The sequence below is a fragment of the Pituophis catenifer genome, unplaced genomic scaffold (assembly GCF_029215685.1).
Source record: "Pituophis catenifer annectens isolate HBS135680 unplaced genomic scaffold, rPitCat1.0.hap2 SCAF_12, whole genome shotgun sequence".
Classification (NCBI taxonomy): Eukaryota; Metazoa; Chordata; class Lepidosauria; order Squamata; family Colubridae; genus Pituophis; species Pituophis catenifer.
In genome coordinates this window covers 17,530,350-17,555,566 of record NW_027256892.1, presented here as the reverse complement: position 1 = coordinate 17,555,566, position 25,217 = coordinate 17,530,350, and the positions used below count along the sequence as shown (strand labels likewise).

Below are 25,217 nucleotides of genomic sequence, written 5' to 3'. Positions count from 1 at the left end.
ATTTTATTTTATTTTATTTATTTTATTATTTTATTTTATTTTATTTTATTTTATTATTTTATTTTATTTTATTTTATTTTATTTTATTTTATTTTATTTTATATTTTATTTTATTTTATTTTATTTTATTTTATATTTTATTTTATTTTATTTTATTTATTTTATTATTTTATTTTATTTTATTTTATTTTATTATTTTATTTTATTATTTTATTTTATTTTATTTTATTTTATTTTATTTTATTTTATTTTATTTTATTTTATTTTATTATTTTATTTTATTTTATATTATTTTATTTTATTTTATTTTATTATTTTATTTTATTTTATTTTATTTTATTTTATTTCTATACCGCCCTTCTCCCGAAGGACTCAGGGCGGTGTACAGCCTAATTAAAAACACAAAGACAGACAAAATTTAAAAATAATTAAAATTATTAAATAATAGGCCCAATTTATAAAACCCCAAATTTAAAATCCCATTTAAAACCAATTAAAATCTTTACATTGATAGCCCAGCCTGGCGGAACAACATGGTTTTGAGGGCACAGCAAAATACACGGAGATCAGAGATTTTACGAATTTCTGGGGGCAGTTCATTCATTTTAAATGCCTCTGACGATCAGGCAACTCAGCTTGGATGGTCAGAGGCTTTTTTTTAAAAGCATTTTTTCGGCCGAAGACGTTGTAGAAAAAATGCTTTTAAAAGTAAAAAAAAAAGCCTCTGATGATTGTGCGGCTCAGCTGGGCATGGGGGAGGGCAGGGATTTTTGCTACCAGTTCTCTGAACCACATGCCTCCATCGCTACCGGATCAGGCGATCCAGTCCGAACTGTGAGCATTTCGCCCCTGGTGTTTCCCCCCAAGAAAGACTGGGTCTTATATTAATTTTTGCTCCAAAAGACACATTATGGCTTATTTTCCGGTTAGGTCTTATTTTGGGGAAAATACAATACTAAAGAAGGGATGCGGTGGCTCAATGACTAAGACATTGAGCTTATTGATCGAAAAGTCGGCAGTTCAGTGGTTCGAATCCCTCGCGCCACATAATGGGGTGAACTCCCGTTACTTGTAACAGCTTCTGCCAACCTAGCAGTTCGAAAGCATGTAAAAAATGCAAGTAGAAAAATAGGGACCAGCTTTGGTGGGAAGGTAACAGCGTTCCGTGTGCTTTTGGCATTTAGTCATGCCAGCCACATGACCACGGAGACGTCTTCGGACAGCGCTGGCTCTTTGGCTTTGAAACGGAGATGAGCACCACCCCCTAGAGTCAGGAACGACTAGCACATATGTGCGATGGAAACCTTTATCTTTACAGAATAAATGCCTCCATCTGCTGACAATCTTAACTGGGGCTTATTTTTGGGGTTGGTCTTATATTACGAGCATCCTGAAAAAAATAATGCTAAGGCTTATTTTCTGGTTGGGTCTTATTTTTGGGAAAACAGGGTAGGTGAAAGCATCAACGTTCCGCTGCCATTCTGGATGGGATATTTGCAATTCTGCTCTGAGGAAAGTCTTATTTTGCCATAGTGTTGTGGGTGAGCATGGTGAAGCTTTATTTGTGCATGCATGGGATTAGGCAACCATCCCCTGCCCCCCACCGTCATTGCCGGTCCATGGACCCAAAATGGTTAGGAACCACTGCTCTATAGGATACTTCATATCAAGGAAGGACTTTCCTCTCTCCCATAGAGGACTTCTCTATCGAAAAGTCTCAATGTTTCAACCTTTCCTGACTGAGAAGGTGCCTCATCCCACCACTTCCCTCCCTGATTAATCTCACATTTGATATCTCTACTTACGGTCACCGGAGTCAAAGGACAAGTACTCTGCCCAGAAGCCATTGTCCACGTGTGAATTATCTGAGTGGAAACGAACTGTAATTTTGTTGGTTTTACTCATTACCACAAATCCCTTGCTGAACTGACAATACCTAAAGGAGCACAAGAAGATAAAAATCAAACAGAGGCCGGCTCATTCATTCGTTTGTTCATTCATTCAGGAATAGATGCATCAATGAATACATGAGATCACTCTCTCACACACACATACCCTAGGGATGAAATGCTACCAGTTCGGACCAGTTTGGGCTAACTGGTAGTAAAAAATGCTACCGGTTCGGGAAAACCGGTAATAAAAAAAGTGCTACCAGTTCGGGCAAACCGGTATTTCCGACGATCAGCTGTGCTGCATTTATTTTTATTATTTTATTTTTATTAGTCATATTTCTATGCCACCCACTCTCTGAGGACTCTGGGGGGCTTACATCAAAGACAGTATACTAAATAGCATATTGCCCCCTAACAATCTGGGTCCTCATTTTACCCACCTCGGAAGGATGGAAGACTGAGTCAACCTTGAGCTGGTGAGATTTGATCCGCTGATCTGCTGAAGTAGCAGTCAGCTGAAGTAGCTGCAGTACTGCACTCTAACCACTGCGCCACCTCGGCATGATTTATATTCGCTAGAAAGCAGGAAATTCTGCTTTCTAGAAAAATCTAAATCACGTGACACAGCTGTCATCCCCCCCCCACTGTTCTACTTACTTTTGCAGACTCAGAAAAGGCTTCTTAATTCTCCTTTTTCAGAGCTGCATGGTAGCGCCTGCGGTGCGCATGCAAATCATGTGTTTGGCATGCACAAAGCAAAACAGTAGTAGACTTCAGAGCATTTCACCCAACACACACACACACACACACATGCAATAAAATGACAAGGTCTTCTCATGCTTTCCTTTCAAAATGGAAAGCTAATCAGATCGTCTCACAGTACTAGAGAAACATTTGTTTTTTTATCAAGCAAGGACTTTTCATTTATGGTATTTCTATCCTAAAAGATGGCAAGGAAGGGCCTTAAAGACATCAAGTGGCTAAGACAGTTTTCTCCTTGCCCAGTCGCAACAGATACACAAGAACTGGCAATACAGGTTCACCAATGAATAATGTCTCTTACTTGACACCGTTGATTTCCACATAATCTTTGAGGCAGGAGTTGGAGTTATCAAGATTCTCAAGGTGGAATTCGTTGAAGCGTACCTTTACATTTTTGTCCCTAGGCACCTGAAAATGAGATTGAAAGTTGTCAGGGGTGGGCAGAGATGAGAAGAAATAAACACCGATACCACTCCCAAGCTAGATGTCTTTTCCAACATTTTCTGAAAAAACGTCGGCAACTGTATGTCAGCACTTCAAGCTGCATTTACTCTAGTGCTGACATAAGAAGGAGAAGTGGAGGCATCTGGAAAGGGACGTTTGACTTTTCACCTACTTATTTTCCCTGGAGATAATATCCCCTAGGAGATGGGATGGGAGGGGGGAAATTCCTTTGAGCTGGAGCAGTAGATTAGGGGTAGAATGACTTGGAAGCTGGCCAATGAGTGCAGGGGAGTGGGGAACGGAAAGGGAGGGTTTTGGGTCTGGAAGTCAGTGTTGGCTTCGATAGAGTCGGATTTAGAATGCCGTGCTTAATAAATAGGAGTTTTCCTTCAAAGACTTTGTTTGAAATGCAATTTATTTGAGATGACCTCGAAACCTGACACTGTTGTTGTTGATTTAACCATTCAGTTGTGTCCAACTCTTAGTGGCTTTATAGGCAAGTGCTCTCCATGCTACCCCGTCAATCACAACTTCTTTTCAGTTGTTGGATGTTCATCGTTGTATCAGTTTTGATGGGATCAAGCCAGTGTGTTCTTTGCTGGCCCTGTCTTCTTGCTCCATTGACCATTCCTAGCCTCATTGACTTCTCCAATGAATTTGCACACGTGACATAGCCAAAATAAATCAGACATAGACTTGTGATTTTTGGCTTCTAGTGATATATCTGGTTTTATAGAATTCAGCATCTCTCTTGCTGGTTGCTCTGCCTGTCCATGGTAGAGCAACATTTACAACAGCACCACACTTCAAAGATGTCAATTCTTCTTTGATCAGCCATTCTTAGTGTCCAAGTCTGACACTCATACATCAATATAGGGAAGACTATTGCCTTAACTAACCTGCTTTGTGTATTTATATCAATATCTCTGCTTTTCCAGATCTTATTCATGTTAACCATGGAAGCGCGGCCTGAGATTATCCTGCATTTGATTTTTGGAGTAGAAATGTCACAATTTTTAATCCAAGGAAGATAAATGCATGGCGTTTGGCAACTAGAAATGTTTTAAATAATCCTGTTGCCTAACTGAACATATGAAGAACTCTAGTAATCTAGATCAGGAGTGTCAAACTGGATTTCTTCAAGGGCCGGATCAGCATTGTAGTTTTCCTCCGTGGATTGGCTGGTGGAGAGTTGGGAGACAGGACAGATGCCTCCTGCAGCACCCTGCTGGCCAAAACGGGGCATGTGGGGACCTGGGTCTGCTCCATTTTAGCTGCCAGAGGCACTATGGGCCAGTCCTTTGCTATTTCCAGGCTGGCCCTGTGGGCCAGATCTAAGCATCCTGTGAGCTGGATCCAGCCCGAGGGCCTTGAGTTTGACACCCCTAATCTAGATCACCCTGGATCACTCTTTTCGTCATAAAGGACAGTCATGTGTCTATGTGAAATCTGAAAATAGAACTTGAGCCCATTGATGTTTCTGTGTGAGAAGAAGAAGACTTAATTCATGCAACCGTTATGTTACAGGGTCAATAAAGGACAATAGTTTAGGGCAGGGGTCTCCAACCTTGGCAACTTTAAGACTTGTGGACTTCAACTCCCAGAATTCAGCAAAGCTGGCTGAGGAATTCTGGGAGTTAAAGTCCACAAGTCTTAAAGTTGCCAAGGTTGGAGACCCCTGGTTTAGGGTTTGGAGAAGATGGTCAATTAAGAGCTCATTGGATGACTATGACCTGATCACACTAAAGCTACATTGTTTCAAGGTTCAGCTGATAACAAATTAGGAGATACCATCGTCTGAACTGTATTAATTTCAAAAGGAAGAGCATGGTATAGATGCAGTAAATAAATAAAAATTTTTGAATGTGAATCCACATACACGAAACTCAGTTGGGGGTCACCTGCTGCATTAAATCATGGCTTAGTTTGGCCACGTTGGTTGACTAAGCCAGTTGAGATCAGTTCATACGTTATATTAAACCCAAAACCCATGGTTTAGTGCAGGGGTCTGCAACCTTAAACACTCAAAGAGCCATTTGGACCCGTTTCCCACAGAAAAGAAAACACCGGGAGCCACAAAACCTTTCCTATGCCTGACTATTTCTTGCGCAACCAAAAAACTAGCATATGTAGTTGAATCAAACATTCTGTTTTTGTTCTGAAACTTTTCTTTTCTTGTATTTATCCATGGTTGGCCTACCGGGGGTTGAAAAGCTCAATAAATCACATGCCTGTGGATGTCGCACATTGGTGGTTGTGATGCATATTTTGAGTGACAGGGAGCTGCACCAGAGGAGTGAAAGAGCCACATGCGGCTCCAGAGCCGCAGGTTGCTGACCCCTAGTTTAGTGCATCCTGAGTGGACTCTACCAATGGTTCCCTTGCTTCATTATCATGGATTCTTTTTTTTAAAAAGCCACATAAAATCATCTTGAGAGTTAGAAATGCACTTATTAAAATAGTAACGATAAAAAAAGAAATGTTTGGATCTCCACCACATCCTGCATTGTTGAGTTGACATGATTTTTTTGTTTTCAGATTTTTAAGCATGAATTGGATTAATTTAAAAAAATGGATAAGAAGTCAAGCACAAAAGAGGAGAAGAGATGACATTAGACATATAATGAAGATTATATAAAACTGATAAATGCAATAGAGGCTACTAACAATGTTAGCGTGAGTTGGGCCAATATCAGTGGTGAAATCCAATTTTTTTTACTACCGGTTCTGTGGGCATGGCTTGGTGGGCATGGTGTGGCTTGGTGAGCGTGGCAGGGGAAGGATACTACAAAATCTCCATTCCCTCCCCACTCCTGGGGGAAGGATACTGCAAAATCTCCATTCCCACCCCACTCCAGGGACCAGCCAGAGGTGGTATTTGCCGGTTCTCCGAACTATTCAAAATTTCCGCTACCAGTTTTCCAGAACCTGTCAGAACCTGCTGGATTTCACCCCTGGTCAATATGAATGATACCTAGTCAAATTTGTTTATATATAATAGAGAAATGTCTAGACTGAACAAGAAAGACGTAGATGAAGATAGAGATAAAGATGATGAGTTAGGCATTTCTTGTTTATGTACTTATTTCATTATTAATTAATGAAATTAATAATAATTTCATATTATGTTTGAACAATATAATGAGGATTACTTAAATTTGATAAATGGGAGAGAGATTACTAATACCGTTATTATGAACTGGACTAATACGATTGATAATCAGAACCAATTCTGTTCACACACAATACGGATGTATATTTTTTTAAAAAAATAATAAAAAAATATATTAAGGATAAAAAAAAAAGAATACATCCCAGAAAAGGCCTTTCAAACTCATTATTTAACACCTTGATAATTAGCCAGATCGGCAGGTTACAAACGCTCTCCCTTAGTCCATACTGCAGGTCCCGAAAGAAAGAGAGAATTAGTACTCTGAAATTCTTACCTCTATATTCCATACGCAATCCAGATTTGGAGGGTAGTAGGCTGGATAATACGGAGTGGTAAAGTTCCCGGATACGCCCTTCAAAACTCCGCCACAAGCTGCAATTGGGGTGAGGGGTGGGGAGAACAGGTGTGGCAGGAGAAAACAGAATCTTATGAACCTTATTGGTGGCCGGAAGAGAGGCATCTGTGCAGAAGAGCCATTAATAAGATGACGTCGATTGCTAAGGGACTGATTCAAAAGCTTGGATAAATAACCCAGGAGACCAATTATGGTTACCTGTACACACCCGTCCATCAGCTCAGCCCCGTCCAATTTCAACCCAGTTCTCATTAGGAAGCGTTATTACCGTATCCGGAAGTGTGCGTGTAGGGGGAGGGGGGGTTGGAGAGGGTGTAATTTATCACAACATCTCCTGAGTGAGGGGAAAAATAACTTTGCCCCTAGTGTCTTATTATCCTTAAGACTTTCTCCCTCTCTAGCCTGTTCAGTTTTCACTCATCTTTATCTTCTACTAGACTGGATCCTTTTCTTAATTAGAAGCAAACTTTTTTCCTGCATGAATGACTTAATAATGTGTACAATGGTGGGGAATGCCTCCTATTCTTTGAAGGAAGTGAGGATAAATCAGGGTCAAAAATGACTGCTAACATCATCCTTTTTTCTTGGGCTTCTGGCCCATATCTTTCTCATGTCTTCTTCCCTCTCTCTTAAGGAGAAAACTGTCAGGAAAAGGAGCAATAGTACTGAATTTATTGTCAGGCCGCATCTGCCAACCCATGATCTCCTAGTATCACCCCAAAATAGAAAGAATGACGTTCTTACATGTCATCTTTGACATCTGGGAGAATTCTGCTTTGAACCCAGGAAATCTTCCCTTTGCGTCTGTACTTAACATAACCAGGAGGACGTTTTGAGAGGAGACGAAAGTCAGGTTGTATGAAAAGTCAAAGCTCCCGCACAGCCTGGGAAGGAGGGAAAGGGAGGGAAAGGAGAAGGTGAAGGAGGAAGTTGGAAGTTGGAGGAGAAGGTGAAGGAGGAAGTTGGAAGTTGGAGGAAAATTTGGAGGAGAAGGAGGAGGAGAAGGAGAAGGAGGAGAAGGAGAAGGAGGAGGAGAAGGAAAAGGAGGAGAAGAAGGTGAAGGAGGAAGTTGGAGGAGAAGGTGAAGGAGGAAATTGGAGGAAAATTTGGAGGAGAAGGAGGAGGGGGAGGAGGAGAAGGAAGAGAAGGAGAAGGAGAAGGAGGAGGAGAAGGAGGAGGAGAAGGAGGAGGAGGAGAAGAAGAAGGTGAAGGAGGAAATTGGAGGAGAAGGAGGAAGTTGGAGGAAAATTTGGAGGAGGAGGGGGGAGGAGGAGGGGGAGGAGGAGGAGAAGGAGGAGGAGAAGGAGAAGGAGAAGGAGAAGGAGAAGGAGAAGGAGAAGGAGAAGGAGAAGGAGAAGGAGAAGGAGGAGAAGGAGAAGGAGAAGGAGAAGGAAGGACGATTAGTGACTAAGCAATGCATATTTGGCAAACTCTTTCCCCATCAGAGTAGGTATCAGTAACAGTGCAACCCAGAAGAAGCCATGAAGACTGAAGTCTATCTCAGGCTGCTGCCAATTATGCGCCCTGCAGCCCATCCATGTTTCTCCCCAAGAGAGCATGTCATGCTGTAGCCAATCTACTTACTTCACCAACGCGCGTTCTTCCACAGGGCTTAATGAGTTGTACACCTTGACAAAGTCCTCTCCTTGGTCGCATTCCTCAACGTCAAACGTAGTGAAGGTCAGGCTAATGACCGAGTTGGCATCAGCTCTCAGTGCCCAGAAGCAGCGCATGTTGGACGGGTAAGGGCTATTTGGGAATCCTGGCGTGGTGAAGCTGGTCACTTTCCCTTCTTTGGCATGCAATGCATATTTGCAGCTGTCTAATTCAGGTGAGAGAAACAACACCAGAAGAGAAAGTTCTCAAGAGAATGGCAAGAAGGGTTTACTCTGATTCAGTAAAAAAAAAAAAAAATCAAATGGGCAAATTAAAACTGGAAGGATCCAAAAGATGTAAGAGATGGACAATAACACTTAGCAATAGCGATACTGCTTAGATTTATATACTGATTCACAGTGCTTTTGCAGCCCTCTCTATGTGGTTTACAGAATCAGCCTCTTGCCCCCAACAACCTGGGTCCTCATTTTACCCACCTCGGAAGGATGGAAGGCTGAGTCAACCTTGAGCCTGGTGAGATTCGAACTGCCAAATTGCAGGCAGTTGGCAGTCAGCAGAAGTAGCCTGCAGTACTGCACTCTAAGTGGTTACAACAAATAAACAAAGGAAGGAATGTGTACTCGAAGTGATTTTAAGGCCTGCCTAGAGAAAATGTCATGTTCCTTGGCTGGTTGGGTGAAGAGCTATATATTTCTCGGAGAGATTACAATGTCACGTATAATGAATATGGCTGTCAAATCTTGACAACAGTTTTAGCAACAAAGAACTCACAAAAAGAAGGGCGTATACATTATCCTAAACTGTTGACAGCATAGAGGCACATGTTTTGTTTGCTAAGAACCAGGCCAGAAAATGAAAGAAAAAAGAAAGAAAAACCTTCCTGGGATACAGTACTAACATTGCAATTTCGTGGAAGGGCAGAATCAGAATCACAGAGTTGGAAGGGACATCCAGTCCAACCCCCTGCTCAGGTAGGAAACCCTTCCAGATTACAGAAAGACCCAGATTACAGAAAACCCTTCCAGATTACAGAATGTGTCTATGTATATTCCTTCCAGATAGCAGAAATATCTATGTCCCGAGACAAGCAAGCTCAGAGAGCACCAAGGACGCCCTCATTTCAACCCTGAGCTACAAATATTCTCCTTTATTGATGCTTCTAAATGTGTCCAGTTTCAAGTAAATATTTTAAGTAATTTTTCCATCTTGGTTGTTTTTCTAACAGTTTTTGGTTCTAGTCCCGATGCTTTCGTTCACATTTTGTAACAACTTTTTGAATGCTTGTCTACTCAGCAGATAGAAACTAACCAAAAATGTAGGTAAATACGTTGGAAAACACCTTTTCAGAAGCAAAAAGGAAAAAAACCCATATATGCAAGATTGAAATCTTGCATATATTAGCAAGATACAAGATTAGCGTGTGTGTGTATGTGTGTGTGTATGGGGGGGGGGTATCTCAGTCAACATCTTGCTTCTAATGTACAAACCACACTCCTTACTAGGACTGATGATGTTACCTAATTGGGTATTGAAACGTTTGCAAGAAAACAAGCAAGCTCAGAGAGCACCAAGGACGCCTTAAGCCTCCTCCTCCTCCTTTCCCTCCTCCTCTCCCCTCCTTCTCCATTCCCCAATCTCCATTCTCTTCTAACACTGATCATGTTACCTAGTTTGGCTAATGAAACATCTTCAAGGGAAAACAAGCAAGCTCAGGGAGCACCAAGGACACCTTAAGCCTCAGCCGCCTCCTTTCCCTCCTCCTCTCCTCTCCCCTCCTTCTCCATTCCCCAATCTCCATTCCCTTCTAACACTGATCATGTTACCTAGTTTGGCTAATGAAACATCTTCAAGGGAAAAAAAAGGCAAGCTCAGAGAGCACCAAGGAGCCAGCATGTCAACCCTGAGCTACAAATATTTTCCTTTATTGGTGCTTCGAATGTGTCAAGATAATATTTTAAGTAATTCTTCCATCTTAGTCCTTTTTCCATCAGTTTTTGGTTCCTGTCCCAATGCTTTCGTTCACATTTTGTAATAACTTTTTGAATGCTTGTCTATTCAGCAGAGAGCGGTACGCAACGAAATTTCATTTTAATGCATGCCGATTAGTGTACATTTGACGTGACAATCAAGTTATTCTAAGTCCAAGTTTAAGATGGAAACTAACCAAGGGGAAAAGTAACCTAGAAATAAGGAGACATTTTCTAACGGTGAAAACAATATATACTTTGCCTCCAGAAGTTATGGGTACCCCATTACTGGAGGCTTTCAAGAAAAGATTGGACAGCCATTTGTCTGAAATGATATAGGGCAGTGATGGCTAACCTTTTTGCCAACGCGTGCCAGGAAGGGGGGGCGTGGGAGGTTCGCGAGCATGCCCACACCCATAATTCTATGCGCCCCGCCCTGCACATGCATGCATGACCTTCCTCCCCGCCCCCCGTTCCTGGCACACAATGGCCCGGTATGCCCGTTTTTCTTTCTCACCTGGCTCCAGATCCTTTCTATGCATCTGGGGAGGGCAAAAACAGCCTTCCCCACCCCCTCAGAGGCCCGAAACGGCCCGTTTCCCAACTTCCGGTTGGACAGGAAGTGACATTTTTTGTTGTCCCCAGCCTCCAGAGACTCCTAGAGAGGCTGAGCTGGCGTGCCAGGTGACATGGCTCCGTGTGCCACCTGTGGCACGCGTGCCACAGGTTCGCCATCACGGGTATAGGGCAATGATGAGTAACCTTTTTGCCATCGTGTGCCAGAAGCGGGGGGGGTGTCACGCGCACGCGTGCCCATACCCATAATTCTATCCGCCCTGCCCCCACGCGTGCGAGTGCGACCCTCCCCCCCATGCTCCTGGCACACGATGGCACGGTAGGCCCATCTTTTGCTCTCCCCAGCCTCCAGAGCCTTTCTAGGAATCTGGGGAAGGCAAAAACGGCCTTCCCCACTACCCCCTGGAGCCCCTCTGGAGGCCGAAAAAGACCCGCTTGTCAACTTCTGGTGGGACCAGAAGGCCCGTTTTTTGCTCTCCCCAACCTCCAGAGCCGTTCTAGGAGTCTGGGGAGGGCAAAAACAGCGTTCCCCACACACACCCTCAGAGGCCGAAAATGGCCTGTTTGCCACCATTCAGTCCCTAGAAGACTCTGGAGGCTGGGGAGAGAGAAAAATGGCCCTTCCCCACCACCCCCGAGGCCCTCTGGAGGCAGGAAACAGCCTGTTTCCCTACTTCTGGTGGTCCCAGAAGGCCCGAAAATCAGCATGCCCACCGATATGGCTACGTGTGCCACCTGTGGCACGCGTGCCATAGGTTCGCCATCACGGGTATAGGGTCTCCTGCTGGAGCAGGAGGTTGGACTACATGACCTTCAAGTCCCTTCCAACTCTGTTGTTCTATGTCCAACTGAGTTCAACACCGTTTATCCCACATAAGTGATGATAGGATTGCAACTTCAATATGTTTTTTCCCCTCCAGAGAGCAATATTCCATTCTACCCCCACACAATCTCAAATTATTCAAAGATCCCATAATTTATTATTACCGCAATTAAAAACAACCACAAAATAAAAAAACCCCAAAATTTTACTTACTGACTCGGGGTGCTTTAACGATATCCTCATCAGAAGCTACAAGTTAAAAAAAAAACACACAAAACTTTTATAACGAGGAATTTAACTTTGTACCTTCAAACATAGGGCAATCGGAGATGACCTGAATTCATAATCATCCACACAATTGTTTTGCCTGATTTGGTGGTTCGGTGGCTAAGACACAGAGCTTGTCGATCAGAAAGGTCGGCAATTCAACGGTTCGAATCCCTAGTGCTGCGTAACGGGGTGAGTTCCTGTTACTTGTCCCAGCTTCTGCCAATCTAGTAGTTCGAAAGCACGTAAAAAATGCAAGTAGAAAAATAGGGACCACCTTTAGTGGGAAGATAACAGCGTTCTGTGCGCCTTTGGTGTTGAGTCATGCCAGCCACATGACCACGGAGACGTATTTGGACAGCGCTGGCTCTTCAGCTTTGAAACAGAAAGCCCGCCCCCTAGAGTCGGGAACGACTAGCATATATGTGCAAGGGGAACTTTTACCTTTAAAGTTCAACCTTTCCTGTTGACTAGTGCAAATACACCCCTAAGCTAGGCAGATGAAGGAATTTATGTGGAAAGAGAAGAACAAAAAGAAAAAGAAACTTACGAAAAGCTGTGAGAGATTCAACTCGAAATTCTGGCTTCCGCCCTTTTCCTGTTCCCGTTAGTTTTAAATTCTGGAAATTTGCCATGGCGTTATCAAGAACATCCATTTTGTATTTAGGAACACTGAACGTGGATAAGAAGTAAGCAATCACACTGCCCTCACTGTGTGAAGGGGGAGGGAAAGACAGATAGGTTAGCACCCAGCCTAAATAATTAGGGTTGCAAAAAACAAGATGTCTAGTGGTAGCAGGACATTCTACTATGATCAATAACTTCAAAGTCCAAAACAATATTTTTCAAACTTGGCAACTTTAAGATCAGTGAACATATCTAAGACACCTTCCTCCTCCTGTTTTTCCCAGAACAGCAACCCTGTGAGGTGAATTGGGCTGAGAGAAAGTGATTGGTCCAAAGCCACCCAGTTGGCTTTCACGGCTGAGACAGCACTAGAACTCACAGTCTCCTAGTGAACGGCCCAAGTCACCCAGCTGGGGCTTTCATGCCTAAGGCAAAACTAGAACTCACAGTCTCCTAGTGATTGGCCCAAATTCACTCAGCCATCTTTTGTGTTTAAGGCAGGACTAGAACTCACAGTCTCCTAGTGAATGACCCAAAGTCACCCAACTGGCTTTCGTGGCTGAGGCAGCACTAGAACTCACAGTCTCCTAGCGAACGGCCCAAATTCATTCAGCCATCTTTCGTGCTTAAGGCAGGACTAGAACTCACAGTCTCCTGGAGATTGGCCCAAAGTACCCAGCCTCCTTTCATTCCTAAATAGAAACTAGAACTCATAGTTCCCTGGTTTCTAGTTTATGTCATAACCATTAGACCAAACTGCTCTGAAGTTTCAGGAGTTACGCACCTGAATGCTAGTATATCTGAATCATTGTGGAATGGACCAACATCCAAATTCTTTGCATAGATGTCCAAGAGCTAAAGAAAAAAAAAAGGCTGCATTGAGAATAAGTATATGATATGTATATACAAGTATGTACATTTCTATTAAATTCAGCTTAAAAATCAGCCTGTTTCAGGGATCATTTTTCTCACACCCTGTACTATTATTTGTCAAGGTCTTACTTATTTGTCTGTTGGAGTTTTAGCTTCTTCGCTTTATTACAAGATCATCAATCCCTTTGTTAACAGTCTTTGTCTTAGCTAGGATCTACTGAACAAACTGTGGGATTGGTCTACAGTCATTCAGAATGCTAAAATGGCTTATAAATTGGGATGGCTGAATCCACGTCAACATGCTAAACTCAAATCCAATAAACCACATTATATGATTTGTGTCATGTAGGAACTCTACCAGGTAACTATAATGCTTTACCATCTGTTGCAGTACCTGAAGATCAAGGAAGAACTAAGCCTTAAAGTGCAGAATCAAGGCAGAACTGAACAAACATTTGAACACAGAGGTTGCTACAAGGCTGGACAAAGAGATCACTTAGCAAAGCTTTTCTCTGCTCAAGACTCTAGAGAACTATTCCCATACCGGTTACTCCTCACTGAACAACAAACTTCTTGTTCAGTGACCATTTTAAATTACGCTAGTGTTGTAGAAGCAGGACGTGAGAGATCCTCATAGTTGTGACCGTTGCAGCATCTCCACGCTCATGTGATTGCAATTCAGGTCCCCAGTAAACTGGCTTGCAATGACAACACTACAGTGTCCCGACATCACATAATCCCCATTTGTGACGACGTCCGTCTTCCAACCACCAAAGGCATTGGGGCAGCCAGCGGGAAGTCGCAAATGGTAATCACGTTGACTGTAAGATGCTGCAACCATACGATATTCACTTAATGGCGGCAACTGGGACTGCTGGAACTGCCTTCATAGGTTGGCAGTCACATGAAGTTGCGCCTTACAACCATGTCGCTTAGAGACGGAGTTCCAGGATGCAATTATGGTTGGTGAGCAAGGACTGGGGTGAAATGCTCCTGGTTCAGACCGGATCGCCCGATCCAGTAGCAATGGAGGCAGGTGGTTCAGAGAACCGATAGCAAAAGTTCCTGCCCCCCCCCCACATGCCCAGCTGAGCGGCACAATCATCAGAGGCTTTTTTTTTTTACTTTTAAAAGCATTTTTTCTACAACCTCTTCGGCCGAAAAAAAGCTTTTAAAAAAAAGCCTCTGATGATCGCGCGGCTCAGCTGGGATCGTCAAAGATCCCAGCTGAGTTGCCTGATCAGTAGAGGCTTTTTTTCTTTTAAATGCCTCTGACGATCCAAGCTGAGTTGCCTGATCGTCAGAGGCATTTAAAAGAAAAAAAGCCTCTGCTGATCAGGCAACTCAGCTGGGATCGTCAGAGCCTTTTGAAAGCATTTTTTTACAACCTCTTTGCCGAAGAGGTTGTAGAAAAAGTGGTTTTAAAAGTAAAAAAAATTGGCCACACCCACCGTCACATTACCCCTCCCACCAAGCCACGCCCACAGAACCGGTAGTAACAAATTTTAGATTTCACCACTGGCAAGGACTATCCGTAACACTGGGTAGACATCAGCAGAAGATGCCTCTGTGCAGGACGATTGCTGACTTCAGCCTTCCTTAAATATACTGGGCCTATAACTCCCAAGAATTCCTTGCAGCTAGGGAATTCTGGGAATTATAACTGCAATACGGCCAGAATCAATAAGGGGTGAGAAGCTGCTTTAATCCAGCCCATGATATCCAAGGCAGAGAATCCGCTGCTGCTGTTGCTCATACAGCTTTCAATTCTTACCATCATCTTTGCATTCTTTGCTAAGGCGGCAAATTCAGGAGAGGTGGAATTCTCATAGGCATCGATGAACCGTTTGCCTATCAGTCTCATGTAGCCGTTGTATGGCTTCTGCACAAGGGCAGCCCTGTCTAAAAAAACAACCAAGAGCGGACAGAGGTCAGAATCAGCAAAAATATTTTGACAGGTGTTCTGACCCAGCTCCCCAAACACGACAAACCCTCTGAAGTTAACTCAAAGTTCCTTTATTAGGAGCGCCAGCAGCCCCGGCAAAAAGTTTCTCTCTCACCGCAGGCTAATAAGTCCGTCCGGCAGGGAGATGAATAGCTGTTTTCCGCATCTATTCATCTCCGCCCCTTGCCTTTTATCCCCAGAGCTAGAATGGGGCTTCGCTAGCAGCTGTGGCAATTCCGTCCCAAGGACCGGCCCATAGATTTCCACTGCTCTCCTCTCCTCTGCCTTCTGCACATCTGTGCGTCAGGCACTGGACCCAGATGTTCCTCCTCTTCCTCATCAGCCACCTCCAGACCTGGGGGCTGTTGACTCTCCATCTGAGGGCTGACGGACGGCCCAGGCTCCGCCTCTGTCTCTCTCTGCCAGCTCCATTCCCTCTTCCCCCTCAGAGCTCTCAGGTTGCCTTGATGCTGACTCTGACTACCAAGCCACCTCCTCTTCTGATTTGGCTGCTAGAGGGGCCAACAGGTCACAACACTAAGGCACTTTCTACTAGCAATCCAGAATGTCTGGAACAAACAGATTGTCAGGTTTTGATGTCATCTCAAATAAATTGCACTCCCAAACAATTAATCTTTGCTGAAATATTCCATTTATTGAGTACGACAGATCTGGCCCCGACTTCGTCGTAGCCGATACTAACCCTCTGACCCCCAAACCCTTCCCTTTCCGTTCCCCAATTCTCATCTTCTCATTGGCCATCTTCCAAGTCAGTCTCCCCAGCTTCTGACCTCACCCCACGGGAATGTTCCCCCCTCCCATCCCATCTCCTAGGGGATATTATCTACAGAGAAAATAAGTAGGTGAAAAGTCAAGCCTCGTCTTTTTATGGCAGCATCAGAATGCTGACACAGATACCCATTCAATTATTTGGAAAGTGTCATTCCCTCCATCCTTTCACCTTGTTGCTTCTTGAGTACCACAGCTGAAACCCATCTGGAAGACACCTGTAAAATCTAGCCCTTTACTGGGTAAGCTAAATATATTCACCAGGACTAGAAACTCAGCAGTTCTATTTTACAAGTGATTCAACCCACAGATCTTGGAGTGTGTGGATTTATTTAGATGTAGAGCTGGTTGAAGTCACAGGTTATTAAGTAATATATTAGTTGTTCTACCTTAACGTATTATAATTTGTAACCTATTTTTAGTTTGGAGTGTAAGCTGAACTTTAACCAGGGATGGGGTTCAAAAATTTTAGCAAGGGGTTCTCTGCCTGGTTGCTGGGTGGGTGTGTCCATGGTGGGTGTGTTTTTGCCCTCCCCAGGCTCCAGAGGCTTTCCTCGAACCTCTGGGAGGGTAAAAATGGCCTCCCCAGGCTCCGGAGGCCCTCTGGAGGCTGAACACGGGCCTGTTTCTGGCCTTCACAAACTTCCGGTAGGCCCATTTTTTGCCCTCCGTGAGCCTCTGCGTGCACTTACCTGCATCCAAAATGGGCCATGTGGGGACTCCTGGGATGGGAGGGGCGGAACGGGACGGGGTGAGCGGGGCCAGCCAGGAATGGGATTTGGAGGTTCTCCAAACTGCACAGAATCTTAGCTAAAGGTTCTCCCGAACCCCTGCAAACCCACAGCAGCCCACCCCTGACCTTAACACAACTTACATTTGAAGTGCCAAACCAGCAACCCAACCAACAGAGAAAGGAGCAGGGAGATGGCTACCACAATGACTGCCACTATCCAACGTTTTGGGCCACGCTTCTCAAGCTTCTTGGTGTTCATGGTGGGCAGGAACTCCACCCCTTCCTCAAGGCCGTTCATGTCCTAGAGGAAGACAGACAGAGGTGATCAGGTTGCATCTTAGTACATCCAAAGTCTCAATCCTTAAGTACCCCATGGACGCTTTCTCATCCAAATATATTCAGCAGGGTCTTCTCTCCAGACACACATTGCAAGATATGTTTCCGCTTGACGTGACTCCAGTTCCAACCGACACCTGAATATTTCTTCAGACTGGTAATAGAACAAGGCCTTAGTGCAAAGCAACCTCATCTTATTTCAGTTCTTTTCTCCAGCTCCTGAGTCCATTTGTCAGAATTTGTTGCCTGAGACAATTCTCCGAGTTTGGTTGCTTTTCTTGCAGAAGTTTCATTACCCAGCTGGGTAACTTCGTCATGCTAGCACTGATGAGGTTATCTAGTTGGGTAACGTCTGCCAGAAAACAACCAAACTCAGAGAGCACCAATGGCGGCACAGTTTGGATGGATGGAAACTGACCAAGGAGAGATTCAACCTGGAAATAAGGTGAAATTTTCTGACCGTGAGAGCAATCAACCGATGAAACAGAAGTTGCCTTCGGAAGTTGTGGGAGCTTCATCACTGGAAGCTTTCAAGAAGAGACTGGACTGCCATCTATCAGAAATGGTGTAGGGTCTCCTGCCTGGGCGGGGAGTTGGACTAGATGACCTACAAGGTCCCTTCCAACTCTGTTAATCTGAAAACGCGGGTGGTTATGGGAGCGACATGGCGTTCCCATGTAACACCTCTCCTGCGCGAGCTGCACTGGCTCCCGGTGGTCTTCCGGGTGCGCTTCAAGGTTTTGGTTACCACCTTTAAAGCGCTCCATTGCTTAGGACCCGGGTACTTGCAGGACCGCCTACTACCACCAATAGCCTCCCACCGGCCGGTACGCTCCCATAGAGTGGGGCTCCTGCCGACTGGCAGCCCCCAGGGGGAGAGCCTTCTCTGTGGGGGCACCTACTATCTGGAACGAGCTCCCCCCAGAGATACGGAGGATCCCGGATCTGCGCACCTTCCGCCGCGCCTTAAAGACCTTACTATTTCACCAGGCCGGCCTGGCCTAAATTTCCCCCTCTTTTATAAAAGATTTTTAAAATTTTAAATATCTTTTAGTATTTATATATTCAATTTTAAATTGGTTTTAAAAGTTTGGGGTTTTAAATTTGTCGGGGCCAAAATTATTTAATTTGATTTTATTCTATTTTTAAATTTTGTATTGTATGTGTTTTTATTGTTTGGCTGTGCACCGCCCTGAGTCCTTCGGGAGTAGGGCGGTATAGAAATCTAATAAAATGAAATGAAATGAAATGAAAACAAGTTTGACCCTTAGCTACAAATATTTTCTTCTACTGGGTTAGACTGGCCCTGCCTACAAAGCTTTGCTAGATGGCACTAACAAGGCAGTCCTTTCCATCCGTAAAGACTTAGCCCTGCCATCCTTAAGGCCATCCAAAGTATCCAGAAGGTACTACAAGTTCCATCAGTCATAGCAAGTAGAAGCACCAGGTGTGAACCATGGCCTAGAAGGACATCATGCTGCAAAAGACCAATCCGGTCCAACATTTGGATCGATTGTTGAGGCTCACAAAGCAAGGGAAAAAAAATCTCAAGTATGATTCAAAAGGTTCAATGCTTTATTTAGTCTCTCTTACTTTCAATCTCTTACTTCTAATTAGCTTTTGCTCTGTTGGATTTTTTTTTTTTTTTTTACTCTTTAAACTCCTGGGATTAACCGACTTGTGTTTTAAATTGCTCTGCAATCACACTGCAAACCAGCTCACCATAACATTTGCGGCAGGGGTGGGTTCTAAATTTTTTTACTACCGGTTCTGTGGGCGTGGCTTATTTTGTGGGTGTGGCTTGGAGGTCATGTGACTAGGTGGGCGTGGCTAGCTGGTCAGAGTCATTTCTGGAAGGTCCTCGCACTTACGGCCAGTCTTCGCACTTACGGCCCGACTCGTTTGTTTGCTTTTAACACTGATCAGCTGTAGGGCGGCCCTTTGGAGCCCCGCGGCAAGAGTTTAAACAGTTTTTTCCCCTCTAGTCATCAGCTGGGACTCAGGAGGCAGCAATAGATTGGGGGTGGGACCAAATAAAAGGTAAGAATAATGTGGGGGGGGTGGGGGAGTGGGAGGGCAGGGGGGGAAGAACCGGTTCGGTGACATCACATTGTCACCACCACCTGCTCGGCCGAACCGGACCGAACTGGGAGGAACCCACCACTGATTTGCAGCTCTTAATGGCAACAAGGCAGGCAGACAGATGGATAGACACAACATCCTTTCTTTCTCTTGCCCCCCCCCAGAATAACACGTGATCCTTTCAAGCATTTATTTCAGTGCTCAAGGGGAGCAGGACTACCCTCCTAATCAGGGCTGTTGGGGGTTCGCAGGGGTTCAGGAGAACCTCTAGCTAAGATTCTGTGCAGTTTGGAGACCCCCCCCCAAATCCCTGACTGGCCCCATCCATCCCTTCCCTCCCTTCCAGAAGTCCCCATGCGGCCTGTTTTGGATGCGGAATTTCAGGAAGGCCTCCAGAGGGCCTCTGGAGCCTGGGGAGGCTGTTTTCGCTCTCCCGGAGGCTCGAGGAAAGCCTCTGGAGCCCAGGGAGGGCAAAAATGCCCCTCCCCCCACAGTGGTGCAGGAGGCTGACTAGGCCACGCCCACCATGACCACGCCCACACAGCAACCGGGCAGAGAACCCCTTGCTAAATTTTTGAAGCCCACCCCTGCTGCTTCTCAGCCCATCCACCTGCCCTACCACCAAGAGTTTTCACTGCTTCCCAGCAACCGTCTGAATTATAATACCTAGCAAGCCATTCTCCCAACAAAAGCACGTATGCAAAGGTTATCTCAATATTTGATTCCAACAAAGACTATAGGGAAACATAATTGCTACTGTGCAATAGTTCCTTTTTATTGACATGTTATAAAAGTGCAGGACCAAATAAAAGCCCATGGATTACTGGAAGACATAAAAAGAGAAGCTGCTGGAAGAGCAATTGATGCCCACGCAGGACAATATTACGTATTTCCAGGTCTAAATCCAAGTTCTCCCATCAAAGAAAAAGCAGAGCTCTGTAGCACTGTATCTGAAAATGAAAAGCCCAGGGTGAGAACAACAGCCAGCCATGTTACATTCAGGTCAGGCGGCAGAATTCGAACTGGAGACTCTAGTTTCTCTGTCTGAAAAAAAAAAAAAGAAGACTGCAATCCAATCTGCTTAAAACCACGAATCAAAAAATGGAGGAATCCCTTCACTCTTTTGTCAATCTTTTCCAGCTTCTTTGACCTTGGGCCGGTCTTGGTGAGCCCGACCCACCTCACAGGGTTGTCGTTGTAGGGAAAATAGGAGGAGGGAAAAGAAGCGTGGTGGAAACGGTTGCCACCTTGAGCCGTTTGTAAAAATAACAAAAGGTGGGATGCAAAATAAATACACAAATAAAACTGTGTTGGATTACAATTACTCTCCTGTGGGTTGGGAAATGCTGTTCTAGCACACAGAAACTCTGAATACACAGCGGGAGAACCTGCACACTCATTCCCAGAAACTGCAGGGAGATTTGAGTATTGCTTGCACACTCACCGAGGAGTTTCAGGAACTCCTCTTTTCTCACTGGCCCAACCCAACACCTCTCTAGCACCTGAGAGTCGATCCGGCCGAAACAGGTTGTCTCACCAGGGCCACACCTGTGCTATGCTCTTGGCAGCAAGAGTGCCAAGGTGATAGAATCCCCTCTATAAACCTTTCTACATCCTCTTTTGTTCTCCGGCACCAACCCAGCTTGAGCTAACAACCTGCTTCTTCCTGGAACCTTTCAAGAATGGCAATTCGAAGGGGAGTAAACCACCTTCCCAAAGAAAGTAGAAATGAAAGGTAGGATGGAACCCAGAAAGTACCTTCCTACTTTCCATCTCAGGCAGGTGGATGCTACCTTACCATGCAGGCAAGCACACCTGGATGGGAGATCATTCTGTCTCCCCAGCTACGGTCAGCCACTGTTCTTCCTCTTTGACCTGATAAAGGTGGATTGACGTGACACTTTGTTAAACCTACTTGTCGGGAAAATAATCTAGCAACTGGGGAAGGGTTCAAATCTCCTATTGTACAGCCAGATCGCTCCATTTACAGTATCTGCGTAATGAATTTTCTCACAGTTGCTTGAAATTTTCCTCCAAATACATATTTTTGCTGGTTTTCTTGAGCCCATTAAATTCTGCTCACAGTTATAATTTTACTCTCTAGCAACTTGAAGGAACATAAATATCTTGCTTTGATCTTGGGCCTCAAATGAATCAGCTGCGTCTTCATCGCATGGATGCATGAAACCCAACCAGAAGGTTATCACTAATCTAATACTGTTCAGTACTAAATTAATACCAGAAACACATTTTATCCTGTTTAATTTCCTACAAATTATAAAACATTGGGATTAATTAATCCCTGAATTATATGAATTGTATAGGCCAGGGGTCTCCAACCTTGCCAACTTTAAGATTTGTGGACTTCAACTCCCAGAAGTCTTAAAGTTGCCCAGCTTTGCTGGCTGAGGAATTCTGGGAGTTGAAGTCCACAAGTCTTTAAGTTGCCCAGGTTGGAGACCACTGGTATAGGCCACTCATCTTACCTCAAGATAACTCTGATGAATGAAATCTAATGGGAAAAAAACCTCAGTATATATGTTTTTGACCCCCAAAAAGACTAGTAAGATTGGTTTCAGTGACAAGAGAACAGTTTTGCAAAGCTATTCAGGAAATCGACTGCTTGTAATCATTCACCAAATGAAGCTGACTTCCTTCTTCAGGACAGAATCTTGCCACATCGCTGTTGTGTAACTTGCAGTCTGGTTTCATTTGATCAGTTTGAGGACTATCTTCATTGGATGACTCACTGCTCACAATAAACACAGTGAAAACATGTGGAAGTTAGACCATATATGGATTAGTTGGGTCAGCAAAGCAAAACTAACTTAGGAGGTTTTACCAGTATAGAGATTGCTCCTTTTTTCTTCCTCTTTACTCATCTCCATGTGGAGGTCAAGGACAGCTAAGAACATTCAGAGCCATTTCAGACACCCACACAAGTTTAAAAATACATCAATACAATCATCCACCGATATCTAACCAGAAACACAAGAGTGGCTAAACTGTAGACAACGTGGTTTGAACTCTGCTGTAACAGTATGTTGGAAGAAATGTCCATCTGGGTTCAGTTCCAAGTGGGGAGAAAGACACTGGAAACATGGAGGCTGCTTGGAAAGATGGTTTAATGGAGCAGAACTATCAAGCACAGGGCCCTGGTGCAGCTGAACACATGGGTTTGAGAGTGAGGGGTTTTTATACCCTTTCTTGGGCTTTGAACTTGAGCTTCCTGTTCCTGTGGCAAGAACATGTATCCTATTGGCGGTAGTCAGATTCCCATGGGACCATGTGGGATCACGTTTGTCTGAGTCAAGTTTAAAAATACATTGCTACAACCATCCAACTAGATCTAACCAAAAACACAAGAGTGACTAAATTGTAGGCAGAATTTATTTATTTTGTAAATTGTATGCAGAATTTAGAATGTGGTTTGAACTCTGCTGTAACAGTAGATAAATCACGGGTTCTAATCAGAGTATGAGAAATCAGGTCAATGTCTACAACAATATTTTTCAATCTCAACAACTTTAATCTGTTTGAACTTTGGCTCTCAGAATTTCCCAGCCACAATGACTGCTGGCTGGGGGAATTCTGGAAACTGAAGTCCAAGCAGCTTAAACTTGCTGAGGTGGACAAACACGGGTCTAGAAAATATTGGAGAAAGAAAATAATGTTGCAACACACCTTTACAAACTATGTATGGAATGAGCAATTATCCCTTAACTAGAGGATTTTTTGGCCATGGTAATACCAATGTGTCATATTAACAACACAAAGCTGCAATGCATGTTATTGCTTGCTTCCCCCACCAGTTCTTCTGTGGACACCCATATCCTTAGATTTATGCAGTTGTCCATCAGTGAAAAAGCATAACTAAAGAAAGTTAAACAAAAACACATGCATCCACATGTATCAAAATAATTTCAGAATTCTCACTAGAAACTCCCTTTTCACTGGCAGTCATGAAAAGATAGAACATATTTGTGGATACCCCAAAAACAATAGTGAACAACAGAAGATCCAGAATTACCGGCCGATCTCGTTACTAAATGCTGACTTTAAAATATTTATGGCAATAATAGCAGATAGAATTAAACACATATTGAACAAAATTATACATTTGGACCAAATGGATTCCTACCCAACAGATATATAAAAAATAATATAAGAATTATCATCAATGCTTTAGAATATTATGAAGCTCACCCTGAAAAACAGGTAGCTGTGATATTTTTGGATGCGCAAAAAGCTTTCGACAGCTTAAACTGGGACTTTATGATTAATCAATTAATAAGAATGAATTTCGGAGAAAAATTCATAGAAATGATTAGAGCCATATATACTACACAGAGGGCAAAATAATAATTAATGGGGAACAAACAGAAAGCTTTGGGGTAACTAAAGGTTGTCCGCTGTCTCCTCTGTTATTCATTCTGTCTGTGGAGATACTAATATCTCAAATTAGAGATAATTTGGAAATAAAGGGATTAAAAATTAAGTCACAAGAATATAAAGTCCAAGTATTCGCAGACAATTTGGCATTTATTATTGAGGAACCTTTAGAATCTGGACCTAGTTTATTACAAGACATAAACCAATTTGGCACGGTAGAACATATTTGTGGATTTAACTGAGAAGAGAGTCTAGAGGAAGAAGGAACAGAACACCAATTACAGGTTGGTCAAAAATTCTGAGATTATTTATTTTTAAGTCATGCACTTCCCCTCTTTCACTTGGAAGTGTCAACTAAATATAGTTTGCAACTTCAAGCATTACTCAACTCTCCAACAAAGGTAAAACCACCACAGTTGGAAAGGTCAACCTTGGGCCACATCTACCTTGCACACAAAGCTTTTTGGGTGAACTTGTTTCCTGCACTTCCAAATACTTGGACGACTGCGAACATTGAAATCAAGAGTAAGTTAAATAAAAGAGAAGTCACTTCTGCAAACCAGGGACAAGGCTCAAAGAATTAAACATTGTTAAGACCAATATACAAAGCTGCATAGGCAAATAATAATGGCAAACACATGCAGTGAAAAGATCCTTTTGAGGAGTGTAAGGCATGCCCTAGTCTGGGAAACTTGAACAGATCTAACTCACAACCTGCCGATTTGCTTCCAGGTGCAATTCAAGGTGCTGGTTGTCACCTTTAAAGCCCTTTATGGCTTGGGACCAGGTTATCTGAGGGACTGTCTCTTGCCGGTCACATCTACTCAACCCACTAGAGCGGGAAGACAAGGAATGTTGTGGGTCCCATCATGGCGAACCTATGGCACGTGTAGCCATATCAGTGGGCACGCCAGCTCAGCGCCGGCCACCTGATTTTCAGGCCTTTTGGGCCCACCAGAAGTAGGGAAACAGGATGTTTCCTGCCTCCGGAGGGCCTGGAGGGGGTAGGGAAGGCTGTTTTTGCCCTCCCCAGATGCATAGAGAGGATCTGGAGCCAGGTGACAAAGAAAAATGAAAAACTTTGAAGATGGCCAGTTTTGCAGAGATGGCGAAGATTTCAGCATACTTAAAAGATTGTTCACAAGAGACTTATGAACGGGAATGGAAAAAGTGGATAGATTATGTGCAGAACAAATATCAAACCAGGAAGTATCAAATAGCTTTTAATTGAAAATGTTATATTAAGATAGAAATATTTAAACTTAGTGAAAATGAAAAATTATATGGGGGATGGAGGGGTTCAAGTTTTATATAAAGGGTTTTTTTTTCTGATGTGAGTATATTCTGTGGAAGTCCGGGGGGAGGGGAGGGTTAGGGAGGGTTAGGGAGGATGAGGTTGGGGAGTTTGGGGTGGGTTGAGGGGGGGGAAATGGGGTGAAAATGTAATTGTAAAACTTTTGCAATAAAAAAAAAAAAGAAAAATGGGCCTATCAGGCCATCGCGTGCCAGGAGCAGGGGGGGAGGGTGAGTTGCGTGCACATGCACGGGGGGGGCACATAAAATTA

General features: G+C 43.7%; 1 protein-coding gene across 1 annotated transcript in view; it reads right to left on the bottom strand.

Annotated features, from left to right (window-relative positions):
* The window catches only part of ST14 (ST14 transmembrane serine protease matriptase), a 54,190-nt gene that overhangs the window by 13,493 nt on the left and 15,480 nt on the right, over positions 1 to 25,217 (bottom strand). Inside the window, exons 2-11 of the mRNA XM_070952261.1 lie at positions 16,984 to 17,143; positions 15,150 to 15,277; positions 13,287 to 13,357; positions 12,426 to 12,586; positions 11,822 to 11,857; positions 8,210 to 8,447; positions 7,370 to 7,509; positions 6,545 to 6,642; positions 2,956 to 3,062; positions 1,806 to 1,936 (exon numbers count right to left, since the gene is read on the bottom strand). Of these exons, the coding sequence (XP_070808362.1) occupies positions 1,806 to 1,936; positions 2,956 to 3,062; positions 6,545 to 6,642; positions 7,370 to 7,509; positions 8,210 to 8,447; positions 11,822 to 11,857; positions 12,426 to 12,586; positions 13,287 to 13,357; positions 15,150 to 15,277; positions 16,984 to 17,143 (1,270 nt within the window). The remainder of the gene's footprint in view (positions 1 to 1,805; positions 1,937 to 2,955; positions 3,063 to 6,544; positions 6,643 to 7,369; positions 7,510 to 8,209; positions 8,448 to 11,821; positions 11,858 to 12,425; positions 12,587 to 13,286; positions 13,358 to 15,149; positions 15,278 to 16,983; positions 17,144 to 25,217) is intronic.